Raw genomic sequence first — 13,264 nt, 5'->3', positions numbered from 1 at the left:
CTGCCCCCAATCCCTCCCAGCATCAGAGTCTTTTCCAATGAGTCAACTCTTCACATGAGGTGGCCAAAGTACTGGAGTTTCAGCTTTAGCATCATTCCTTCCAAAGAAATCCCAGGGCTGATCTCCTTCAGAATGGACTGGTTGGATCTCCTTGCAGTCCAAGGGACTCTCAAGAGTCTTCTCCAACACCACAGTTTAAAAGCATCAATTCTTCAGTGCTCAGTTTTCTTCACAGTCCAACTCTCACATCCATACATGATCACTGGAAAAAACCATAACCTTGACTAGATGGACCTTTGTTGGCAAAGTAATGTCTCTGCTTTTCAATATGCTATTTAGGTTGGTCATAACTTTTCTTCCAAAGAGTAAGTGTCTTTTAATTTCATGGCTGCAATCACCATCTGCAGTGATTTGGGAGCCCCCAAAAATAAAATCTGACACCATTTCCACTGTTTCCCCATCTATTTCCCATGAAGTGATGGGACCAGATGCCATGATCTTCGTTGTCTGAATGTTGAGCTTTAAGCCAACTTTTTCACTCTCCTCTTTCACTTTCATCAAGAGACTCTTTAGTTCCTCTTCACTTTCTGCCATAAGGGTGATGTCATCTGCATATCTGAGGTTATTGATATTTCTCCCAGCAATCTTGATTCCAGCTTGTGCTTCTTCCAGTCCAGCGTTTCTCATGATGCACTCTGCATATAAGTTAAATAAGCAGGGTGACAATATACAGTCTTGACATACTCCTTTTCCTATTTGGAACCAGTCTGTTGTTCCATGTCCAGTTCTAACTGTTGCTTCCTGAACTGCATACAGGTTTCTCAAGAGGCAGGTCAGGTGGTCTGGTATTCCCATCTCTTTCAGAATTTTCCAGTTTATTGTAATCCACACAGTCAAAGGCTTTGGCATGGTCAATAAAGCAGAAATAGATGTTTTTCTGGAACTCTCTTGCTTTTTCGATGATCCAGCAAATGTTGGCAATTTGATCTCTGGTTCCTCTGCCTTTCCAAAAACCAGCTTGAACATCAGGAAGTTCACGGTTCACATATTGCTGAAGCCTGGCTTGGAGAATTTTGAGCATTACTTTACTAGTGTGTGAGATAAGGGCAATTGTGCGGTAGTTTGAGCATTCTTTGGCATTACCTTTCTTTGCGATTGGAATGAAAACTGACCTTTTCCAGTCCTGTGGCCACTGCTGAGTTTTCCAAACTTGCTGGCATATTGAGTGCAGCACTTTCACAGCATCATCTTTCAGGATTTGAAATAGCTCAACTGGAATTCCATCACCTCCACTAGCTTTGTTCATAGTGATGCTTTCTAAGGCCCACTTGACTTCACATTCCAGGATGTCTGGCTCTAGGTGAGTGATCACACCATCGTGATTATCTTGGTTGTGAAGATCTTTTTTTGTACAGTTCTGCTGTGTATTCTTGCCACCTCTTCTTAATATTGTCTGCTTCTATTAGGTCCATACCATTTCTGTCCTTTATCGAGCCCATCTTTGCGTGAAATGTTCCCTTGGTATCTCTAATTTTCTTGAAGAGATCTCTAGTCTCTCCCATTCTGTTGTTTGCCTCTATTTCTTTGCATTGATCGCTGAGGAAGGCTTTCTTATCTCTTCTTGCTATTCTTTGGAACTCTGCATTCAGATGCTTATATTTTTCCTTTTCTCCTTTGCTTTTCGCTTCTCATCTTTTCACAGCTATTTGCAAGGCCTCCCCAGACAGCCATTTTGCTCTTTTGCATTTCTTTTCCATGGGGATGGTCTTGATCCCTGTCTCCTGTACAATGTCACGAACCTCTGTCCATAGTTCATCAGGCACTCTGTCTATCAGATCTACTCCCTTAAATCTATTTCTCACTTCCACTGTATAATCATAAGGGATTTGATTTAGGTCATACCTGAATGGTCTAGTGGTTTTCCCTACTTTCTTCAATTTCAGTCTGAATTTGGCAATAAGGAGTTCATGATCTGACCCACAGTCAGCTCCTGGTCTTGTTTTTGTTGACTGTATAGAGCTTCTCCATCTTTGGCTGCAAAGAATATAATCAGTCTGATTTTGGTGTTGACCATCTGGTGATGTCTATGTGTAGAGTCTTCTCTTGTGTTATTGGAAGAGGGTGTTTGCTATGACCAGTGCATTTTCTTGGCAAAACTCTATTAGTCTTTGCCCTGCTTCATTCTGCATTCTAAGGCCAAATTCGTCTGTTACTCCAGGTGTTTCTTGACTTCCTACTTTTGCATCAAAATTACTTTGGAAGATTAAAAAAATTGAGACACCCATCTTTGGGGTACTGACAATTGCATAGAGGACATTATTCAGATTTTTGTCACGCTTTTATTATTATAGAAAATGTAAAACTAAGATTTAAATGAGAGCTTGGAAAACTGCTTCAGTGAATTCAAAGACACCTTTACCCTAAGACCTTGATGAAGTTTTAATTTGTGTTTTATTCCATTAATTGCACAGGCGGCGTAGTGGGACAGCGCCTTTCAGAGCACCCTGATATCCGCAAACTTGGTTTCACTGGCTCCACTCTGATTGGCAAGCAGATCATGAAGAGGTATTGGTGTTAGTGTGCTGATTTGCTCAGGAGCCTGTTAGACCAGGTCTTTAGCTTTGCTTTTACTTTTTTAAATAAGGTGCTTTTGGAAGGAGAAAAATCACATCGAATGTGGAAGAGAAATCCTATCACACCAGGGTATTGAAATGTTTGAATACAGTAAAATACTTTCTAAAGTGTAAAGCCCAAAGTCAGTAAAACCAGAGATGTATTGAAAGCCTGCAGGCTTCTGGCAGCTTTAACAATCTGGCACAAAAATTTTTGATACTAAAACTGTGGCCCAAATTGGTGTTGGAAGCCTAAGTAAGAAACTGAAAAGACATATAAAAGACAAATCTGGATTATTTATAAAATGCATTCCTGAAAAACAGTAACATTAGTTCAAAAAAATGCAAACCATCTAAATGTCTAAAATAAGGCAGTGGTTAAAGTTTGTTAACATAATGGAATACTGTGTGGTCAGGGAGAATTTTTAATAACTCTAGACTGTTATTAAATGGTAAATGGAAAGAAAAATAAGGTACAAAGTTGTACATATTGGGTAATCCTAACTATGTTAACTAAGGCAAAGGCTGTGTTTGGAAACAGACCAGAAACAAGTATATCAAAATGGTTAAAAAAAAAGAAAACAGTCATCAATGAGCCATGGAATGGAACTTTGTGATTTTTTTCCTTCTTTCTGAATTTTTAAAAGTATTTTAAAATGCTTTAAATAACAAATTTTTGCAAATAGGAAGTAATAAACAGAATTTTTAATAACTTCTAAAAATGGATATTTTCCTCCAATGTGCCAGTAATCTAGTTAAATGTTAAATTCTTTGCCAGGCCTTTATGTAATCAAAATTCTTACACCCAAAGAATCTGTATTTACCCATGAGAATCTCTAATTATTTGACCACAGAATTTTTTAAAGAAGCAATTTTTACAGAAGATTTCTAATAGTCACAAAGCTCACAGAATAGTGTAATGAACCTCCATGAATGTGCTCATCAGCCAGCTTCAGCTATCATCACCATTCTACCATTCATGTTTTGTCTTTGCTAAGTTTCTTAATATTTCTGAGGCTCAATTATATTTTCCATGCTAAGTAGTAATTGTGTCCAAGAAATAAGAGAAAGAAACCGAGAGAGTAAATGCTCATATTCCATTTATTTTTCTCCAGCTGTGCTGTGAGCAACTTGAAGAAAGTTTCCCTTGAACTTGGTGGAAAATCCCCACTTATAATATTCAATGACTGTGAACTTGAGAAGGCTGTGCGAATGGTAAGAGTAGGTCAAGTCCAGTGAAATAGGTGCCTACTTCTGAAACACATTTCAGCTTCTTGTTTATCAGGAGCCTTAAAATGAGGTCTGGTTTTATCTGACCATAAACAGAAACCATTCTCTTTATGCTTAGATTTGGGATTGCTCAGGGCACTTAATTTTAAAAATTATGTCATTATAATCAAAGGTCTTTTTAAAACTTGGAAGCCAGGTTTTTACAAACAGATGAAGAGATTTATAAACATTGATGATTTATATAAACTGATGTAGAGATTCTAAAAGCAAAATTTGGTATACAAACATTACATTTAAATGTATAGAGTAGTCTACATTTTCTTATAACACAAAATCTTTTTATCGGTATATCATCCTTGATAGGTACATCTCTTGTAAAGTACTCATAGATAGAAAAGAGGAATGGAGAAATAAATTTCTAAAAATATCAAAACCAAGAATCTCTAAGCATCACTAACTAGACCAAGGGCTTGTGTTTTTTCTCTGACTTCTCTGTGTTGCCTGCTATTTTATGATAAGACAATTCTTAATGTGTGCAATTTTATGACAACCTTGACTTCCCAAATAACAACAGTATTTTGTCTTTTACTGCCAAAGGGCATGGGGGCAGTATTTTTCAACAAAGGAGAAAACTGTATTGCAGCTGGTCGGCTGTTTGTGGAAGAATCCATCCACGATGAATTTGTGACAAGAGTGGTAAGCATCTTCAGATTTGCTATGTGAGTTGGATAGAAATTGTCTTTACTTTCAAAGTACTTCTGGGATTATTAGTGGTGATAGTATATTTTTTAAAAACAATACAATCCTTATTTTTTAGAAGTACTTTCTGACATATTTATAGATTAGATTATGATATCTGGACTTTGCTCCAAAATACTGCAGAAGGGGAGGAAGTCAGTCAGGGAATAAACTGATCATGGGTTGGCAGTTGTTGAAGCTAACTGATGGGTATGTGGAGTTTCATTATGTTATTTGCCTACTTTTATATGTAATTTTATAATTTTTCATAGTAAAAAGTTATAGGTCTATATTAAAAAACCTGATAAAGTATACTGAAGAGCTCTTTATCTCGCTCTGTATTTATAGTATATTAGATCCTTGATATTTATGGAATATATACCCCTATGTTATTATAAATCCCTAAAATGCCTATGAGATATACCACTAGATTCTTACAAATCCCAAATTTACAGTAAAATGACAGCATATATATTTCCTCCACTAAGATAGATACATACCTACATAACCCCTGATGTTGGACATGATTCCATAAATATGAGACTAGAAGCATTTATAGAACTATTAAGATGAATTCTGTGGTAAAAATGAACTCTGAACATACTACAGTGTATCATCATTATGGTCGTAGTAATCACAAACTTGTTTCTAGTTGAAAAACCAGCACCCAGCTTTTCTTTTCCTTCAGAGCCAATTCCCCAATTCCACCCCCAAGAAGCAAAGGCATCTTTCCTCATGAGAGTAGGAAACAAGGAAGCCATACAGAAGGGCAGACGGCAGGCAGTGTCTGGCTCATGAGCAGCCCAGAAATTCACTATTGTGCCTTAGTAAAATACAGGGCACAGCATGACACATCATGGGCTTTCCCAACTACAACTTACTGAAATTTCAAATGCTAAGACCACGAAAATGAAGATCATGACATCTGGTCCCATCACTTCATGGGAAATAGATGGGGAAACAATGGAAACAGTGTCAGACTTTATTTTGGGGGGCTCCAAAATCACTGCAGATGGTGACTGCAGCCATGAAATTAAAAGACGCTTACTCCTTGGAAGAAAAGTTATGACCAACCTAGATAGCATATTGAAAGGCAGAGACATTAATTACTTTGCCAACTAAGGTCCATCTAGTCAAGGCTATGGTTTTTCCAGTGGTCATGTATGGATGCGAGAGTTGGACTGTGAAGCAAGCTGAGCACTAAAGAATTGATGCCTTTGAACTGTGGTGTTGGAGAAGACTCTTGAGAGTCCCTTGGACTGCAAGGAGATCCAACCAGTCCATTCTGAAGGAGATCAGCCCTGGGATTTCTTTGGAAGGAATGATGCTAAAGCTGAAACTCCAGTAGTTTGGCCACCTCATGTGAAGAGTTGACTCATTGGAAAAGACTCTGATGCTGGGAGGGATTGGGGGCAGGAGGAGAAGGGGACAACCGAGGATGAGATGGCTGGATGGCATCACTGACTTGATGGACGTGAGTCTGAGTGAACTCCAGGAGTTGGTGATGGACAGGGAGACCTGGCGTGCTGCGATTCATGGGGTCACAAAGAGTCGGACGACTGAGCGACTGAACTGAACTGAACTGAACTGAAGACCAGAAATGTCAAGGATTTGCTGCTATCAGTCCATCAGTAATATGTTTTGCACACATAGGAACAGAATTAATTTATTTATTCAATAGCTATTTTTTGAGCACTTACTGAGGGATTTTAGCCAGACCTAAATTCAAAATTCATGGCCCTGTGGGGTTGTGGTAACTCCCATTCTTTCTCCTTATTAGAATTGGTCTTAACATCAAGAAATTCAGAAACAGATTAAGATAATTAAGGAGCCCTAGAGATTGTCATTCTGAGTGAAGTAAGTCAGACAGAGAAGGAGAAATATTGTGTGACTTCCCTTATATTGAAATCTAAAAGGAAATGATACAAAATGAACCTATTTACAAAACAAACAGGCTCAGAGATTTGGAGAACAAACTTGTGCTTACCAGGGCAGGAAGGATGGGGGGACAGGATAGTTAGGGAGTTTGGGATGGACAGGTACATACTGCTGTATTTAAAATGGATAACAAGGTCCCGCTGTATAGCACAGAGGACTCTGCTCAGTGTTATGTGGCAGCCTGAGTGGGAGGGCAGTTTGGGAAAGAATAGATAGATACTTGTATATGTGTGACTGAGTCTCTTTGCTGTCTACCTGAAACTATCACAACATTGTTAATTGGCTGTACTCCAAAATTAAAGTTAAAAAAAAAGATAACCAAGGAGCATGTGTGAGTGATGAATATTCCATATAAAGATGGGTTTTCATCAGAACATTCTAGTATATCCTCCGGTGTGGCTATACCGTGAGATTTTCACGAGGGCAGTCTGCCACATTTAGGAAGAGGAAAAAGGCGACAATGTGACCATTTTAGAAATTACTTTGCCATGAAGAGTATGCTGTATTGACAAAAATTCCAGAATATCAGGTTTGCTATTTTAATGGATTAACATTCAGGATAATTTTAATATAATGCATGTGGCTTGTGTTCTGTTTAAAACTCAGTGGTGAAAAGCTTGGGCTTTCACATCAAGAAAACTACAGTATTTAGTGGTTGTGTGCCCTTCGGCTAGTCACTTAGCCCTCTGATCCTCAGTTTCCTCATATGTAAGATGGAAATAAATATCTACCTCCAATGCTACCAAGATTAAGTGAGGACACATCTGGGAAGAGCTTAGTACAACACCCATCACAGCGGAAGCTCGGTGAAGGGTATCCATTGCTATTATTAACAGTCAATTGTGTTCTGTGAACTGGGTGACATACAGGTGGAAGAAATTAAGAAGATGAAAATTGGTGATCCACTTGACAGATCTACCGACCATGGGCCCCAAAATCATAAGGCCCATCTGGAAAAGCTTCTGCAGTACTGTGAAGCTGGAGTGAAAGAGGGGGCCACCCTGGTGTACGGAGGAAGACAAGTCCAAAGGCCAGGTATGATCACCTCCAGGGGAGGGATGCTGGAGGCCTGGCTTCTTAAGTTGGAATAATCGGTAACAGGTTTCATTACAGCACCATCTTGCCGCAGAAGTAAACAGTGGCATTTATGTTATGATCAGAAGAAGTATGTTCTAGATCCTGCTTGGCCACTTTTAAGGTGTGACACCTTCGACAACAGTTATGTTGAGCCCTAGTTGTCAAATGCGATGAAATGTGCACATCCTGCTTTACGAGGCTGTGAAAATCAAATAAAATGATGTGACAGGCCCTTAGCTGTGCAGTAAGCAAGTGTAATGGATAAGTGTTGTTCAGGCACTGGCGGTTTTCATTCCTGGCAATGTGAGGCTTAATCTTAGCCAGTTTAGCCTGGGAAGGATTCATTCCTGTTGTGTAACTGTTAATGAAGAGCTGACTCATTAGAAAAGACCCTGATGCTGGGAAAGGTTGAAGGCAGGAGGAGACGGGGACGGCAGAGGATGAAATGCTTGGATGGCATCACTGACTCGATGGACATGAGTTTGAGCAAGCTCTGTGAGTTGGTGAAGGACAGGGAAGCCTGGCGTGCTGCAGGCCACAGGGTCGCAAAGAGTCGGGCATGACTGAGCGACTGAACGGAACTGAACCCAGTACTTGTTACAGAAGTATGTGAATGACTCCATGTCATGATACCCAAAAGGAGAGAAAAGCGAACAAACAACAACTGTAAAACCTCCTGTCTTACTGTGATCAGTGGACTGAGTACCGGCAGTACAGCTGGGTATGATGTGTCTCCTATGGGATCCAGTGTGGAACACAGCATCACCTATGAAGTATTCTTACCAAAAACATTTAACCATGAATCTAACCATGCCTTTACGTCATGTTTTCTATTTAAAGAAGCACAGGGGATAGGGAAACAAATCAAATATCATCCCAAAGAAGCAATGACAAATCTGAAATGCCTAAGATATTCTGCCGGACAACTGAATCAGTTTGTTTAACAAAGTCATGCATGTGCGCTAAGTCACTTCAGTCATGTCCAGCTCTTTGCGACCCTTATGGACTTTAGCCTGCCAGGCTCCTCTGTCCATCGGATTTTTCAGGCAAGAATATCAGAGTGGGTTACGATTTCCTACTCCAGGGGAATCTTCCCACCCCAGGGATTGAACCTGTGTCTCTTGAATCTCCTGCATTAGCAAGCAGATTCTTTTCCACTGGGAATTCACCTGTTTAACAAGTCAGTGGCATGAAAATTAAGGGGCGGGCATAAAGGAGGAAATGTTCCAGATTAAAGCTATCTAACAACCAAATGCAAAGTGTAATTTATTTGAATCCCTGAATCAAACAAATCAACTACAAAGAGATATTTTCTAGAAATCAGAAATTGAATACAAATATCAAATCATTATGTTGTACACCTGAAATTAATGTTATGTGTCAATTACATCTCAATTAAAAAATTAGAAGTTAAATTGAAACAAACTATGATTAAGGGATTAGCATTCATTTTGCTAGGTATGATAATGTACATTACAATTTATACTCCAAGTATTCCAGTACGAATCTATGATCTGTGGAATTTGCTTTGAACTATATCAGCAAGGGACAAAATGAATCAAATATAGCAAAATATATGCATAAAGATTTATTTTACTATTCATTATACTATTTTCTCTACTTTTACATGTTTGAAATTTTTGTAATAAGTACATTAAAAATGTAAGAACCTAGGATTGTTAACACCAAATAGGAAAATGAAAGTCTTCTTGGTTTTACTGACCCAGAAGGAAAGAAAAAAAAGTTATAATGTAATTAAATGAGAGAACTACTAATTGAAAATTACACTATAATTGATGTTATTTTCTTCTGCTTTTCGAATAGGCTTTTTTATGGAACCTACTGTCTTCACAGATGTGGAAGACCACATGTATCTTGCCAAAGAGGAATCCTTTGGGCCTATCATGGTCATTTCTAAATTCCCAAATGGGTATGTTCTTAGGCATAATCTAACCCGGTTGACTAAATACGGGTTTGTTTTTCTTTTTCCCTACCACTGTGCTATATACGGAGCATAAAATTAATGAACATACAACTTCTACCATAATAATAATTGACAAATAATTAGAAGAGAATGCTAACTTACAATGTAAGTTGTAATAAATTTTTGCTCCTTAGCTTAAATTAATGGCTGACATTATATGGTATTTGCTAGTTTTCATTTTTGTACAGTTGGCATTTGAAGCATCTCTGGAATAAGGTCAGTAACTGAGACTAACAGAAGTGGTTTTTGCATTTACATTTCTAGAGAAGGCAGCATCTATGAAATCTGATTTTCCCAAAGAAAGAGTGGAGTGTTTTCCCCACAGGGGATCATGCCCCCCAAAACCTAAAACTCAACTCTTTGTAGAAGGTCCACAGTCACCTTATAAACAACCATAAATGACGTACTGGTTTGTCAGGGTCCCCGAAACTTCCCAAAGTATTTAGCATATCAAAGAAGTCCATATGGTAGCTGAGTTCCTAACATAATATTTAATATAATAGACTCTCTGGTATACTGCACACAGTTCTTTAGAATTCTGGCTTTAGTTTTCCTTTAACCCATGAGAAGATGGTAAAAAACCAGAATATCCAGTTCAGAAGGGCTTCTTGGTCTTTGATAGGTTGTAAGAGAACTTTGGGGACACTAACTTGTAGTGAGTAACATTTTGACATGTATCAAGTGTGAGAGTTTTAGCAGAGCCTAGTCCACTCCAAGTGAGATTCCACATTTCTCATGAGAGTTGGAAATTGGATAGAGACAACAGTACCTTTGAAAATCCCTAGGGGAGGCACCACATTCAAGCCTCTGTTGTCTCTTCAAAGAATTCAGCACAATTAATTTTTCTTCCAGCTTTGGAACAGAAATCCCATTTCCTTGCCGGATCCCCAGGTGAAATCTTGGCTTGCATTTACTGGCCATGTTGTAGAAATTTCATGTTTTGGTTTTTTTTTTTTTAACATTAGGATGACACTCATAAAAATGAGATACTCACAGTACGGCAGGCACATGGGAACTGGAACAAGCGGAGACATGAGTGGGTTCATGTCTGCACTGACTTGGCCATGCACACATACTGGACAAAAGGCAGGAAGTCACCAGACCCACTGAATGAATGATTTTACTGCCCTTTTATTGGATTAGCCTGTTAATTGAGTTCAGATTTGATATTGCAACATCCTAGTATAGAGAAAAATAAAATGTTCTCTCTCTCCTCGGGGAACTTCCTATCTAGTTGGAAGGTGACTGAGTTGGAGGAAAATGGGCTACCTGATTATAGCTGATTTTCACTGAGCATTCCCTTTGTTCCAGACACTATTGGCTCATTTAATCCTTATGACAACAGACAGGTGCTATTATTACTATTTCCATTTTTTCACAAGAATACAGAAAAGCTGGGGGAGATGGGGTCATTTGCCCAAAGGTCACCCAGGCAGTGTGGCTGCTGAGCCTTCTCACTGGGCCACTCCACTCTACCACCTAAGCAGGACCACTGATGGGATCTGAGAAGGCTTCAGGGTGAGGCATGGAATGAGCCCTTGAACTGTGCATGTAAAACCTGAATAGATGGAGGGACTGAGAGGGTGCTCTGAGAATATATAATATCTATACATGGAACTCAGGGGAGAGAAAGACAAATGGGGCAGTCATGAAGGAAAACCAATGAAGAAGATTGAAAAGATGACTTCAGCTCAGATTTTAAAGGGTGTCACATGCTGTATGTGAAAAAATACAATACTAGGGCCGGAATATCTCATTGGACGTTTCTTTTGGTGTAAGCCTGGAATATTTCATTTATAAAAACGTAAGCACACTGGCAGTAACGTTTTCCTGTTTCTAGCACAGAAGGGAAAAATATTAGAACATAAAATGAAAGTGTTTTGCTTTTACGTTTAATGAGGTTTTATGTCTTCCTAAAAACATCTTACAGGGACATCGATGGAGTGTTGCAGCGAGCAAATAATACAGAATACGGCTTGGCCTCAGGAGTTTTTACAAGAGACATAAATAAAGCCATGTATGTGAGTGAAAAACTAGAAGCAGGAACTGTTTTTATTAACACCTACAACAAGACGGATGTGGCTGCTCCTTTCGGTGGATTTAAGCAGTCTGGGTTTGGAAAAGACTTAGGTATGAACACGTCTTACCTTTCTACTGCACATCACAAAAAGCCCACCTCATGCTTTGTCCAACACTTGTATGTTGCTGTAAAGGGCATTTCCTACATGGTATTGATTTTTCTTTCAATGTTAAACATTTTCTAAAAACTTTTTATTTCATTTGGAGTATAGCTGATTAACAATATTGTGATAATTTCACGTGGACTGCAAAGGGACTCAGCCACACATATAAACATATCCATTCTCCCCAAACTCCCCGCCCCTCTCAGGCTGCCACATATCAATGGTTAAACATTTTATTGAACATAACATACATATAGAAAAGAACACAAATTGTATGGAAAAGGGCTTCATTTTAAAAAAGAAGATTCCTATCGAAAAGAAAACACTGACAATTTAGCTAAAATATGTTCGGTTGGTTCTTTTAACTGGACATTCAGCATGAACTTGGTTTAGATGTCATGGGACCAAGTGGAACCAAGAAAGGAAAATGGGTAGAAGGCAATAACCAGCTAGCTCCAAGAATGTATTCTGTCTCTGAACCACTTGGCAGTCTTTCAGAGTCAACACTGAAACTGGCAGAGTTTTCTGGGCCTCTGGGAGCTCAGATGTAGAGTTTGCAGAAAGCTCCCCCAAACATAATTTACAGTGGGCAGCAACATTATCACATTTCCAGTGATAGCTTATTTTGAAAACTAAATGCATACCAGGCCTATAAGAGCATATGAGCAGCCCTCACAATAGCCATGGGAGCATTGCTATCCAGTGGCTAAACTGTGTCCAACTCCTTGCGACCCCATGGACTATAGCATGCCAGGTTCCTTTGCCCATGGGATTTCCCAGGCAAGGATACTGGAGTGGGTTGCCATTTTCTTCTTCAAAGGATCTTTCTGATCAAGGGATCGAACAAATCTCCTGCATTGGCAGGTGGATTCTTTACCACTGAGCCACCAGGGAAGCCCCAGCCACGGGAGCCCAGGTGCTACTGTTATCTTTATTTTACACAGATGAGGACAATGGCACTCAGAGAGACTGGGTAACTTGCCCAAAGTCAGCCAGCCACCCATGGGCAAAAAGACTGCAAAGCGAGGTCTTCCAGCTGTGTAGCCCATGTCCTCACCCTTCAGTCAGTCTGGCATGTTGTTTCAAAAGTTGAAATGTTTGTGATTCACCAAAATTACAGTCTGCTTGGTTAATTTGGGGTATCTTCTCTTTCCTGATGACATTTGACAATTTGCAAAAATAAGAGTGACTCCCGTTTTAAATTCCATTGAGTTGAAGATAAATTCTTTTTTTTTTTTTTTTTCATGTCTTCAATCTGGCTTTCATCCCTGGATCTAAACTACAGGGGTAGATTTTCTTAGGGAAATTATTATCAGGAAGCAATAGTGTTCCATTTGTCTTTTGATAGACAATGATCGATTTGTCTGTTTTATTGTAACACAGTAGACTTTGTCTTAACAGTTTCTTCCTCTCTGAATTTGAAACTCCCTCAGCTCAATGGTTCCCAGCTGCACACTGGAGTAGAATCACCTGGGAGATTTAAAAAAAAAAAAATGCAAAGA

The 13,264-nt window shown here is 39.1% G+C and overlaps 1 protein-coding gene across 2 annotated transcripts in view; it reads left to right on the top strand.

Annotated features, from left to right (window-relative positions):
- ALDH1L2 (aldehyde dehydrogenase 1 family member L2) overlaps positions 1-13,264 on the top strand; it is a 63,422-nt gene that overhangs the window by 44,413 nt on the left and 5,745 nt on the right. For both annotated transcript variants that reach the window (XM_042247165.1, XM_004006689.5), the window contains 6 exons: positions 2,472-2,565; positions 3,728-3,827; positions 4,440-4,538; positions 7,388-7,553; positions 9,420-9,525; positions 11,510-11,709. In XM_042247165.1, the coding sequence (XP_042103099.1) occupies positions 2,472-2,565; positions 3,728-3,827; positions 4,440-4,538; positions 7,388-7,553; positions 9,420-9,525; positions 11,510-11,709 (765 nt within the window). The remainder of the gene's footprint in view (positions 1-2,471; positions 2,566-3,727; positions 3,828-4,439; positions 4,539-7,387; positions 7,554-9,419; positions 9,526-11,509; positions 11,710-13,264) is intronic.

The sequence above is a fragment of the Ovis aries genome, chromosome 3, assembly GCF_016772045.2.
Source record: "Ovis aries strain OAR_USU_Benz2616 breed Rambouillet chromosome 3, ARS-UI_Ramb_v3.0, whole genome shotgun sequence".
Lineage (NCBI taxonomy): Eukaryota > Metazoa > Chordata > Mammalia > Artiodactyla > Bovidae > Ovis > Ovis aries.
Note: the sequence above shows the minus strand (reverse complement) of the source record. Positions and strands in the feature narration are given on the sequence as shown.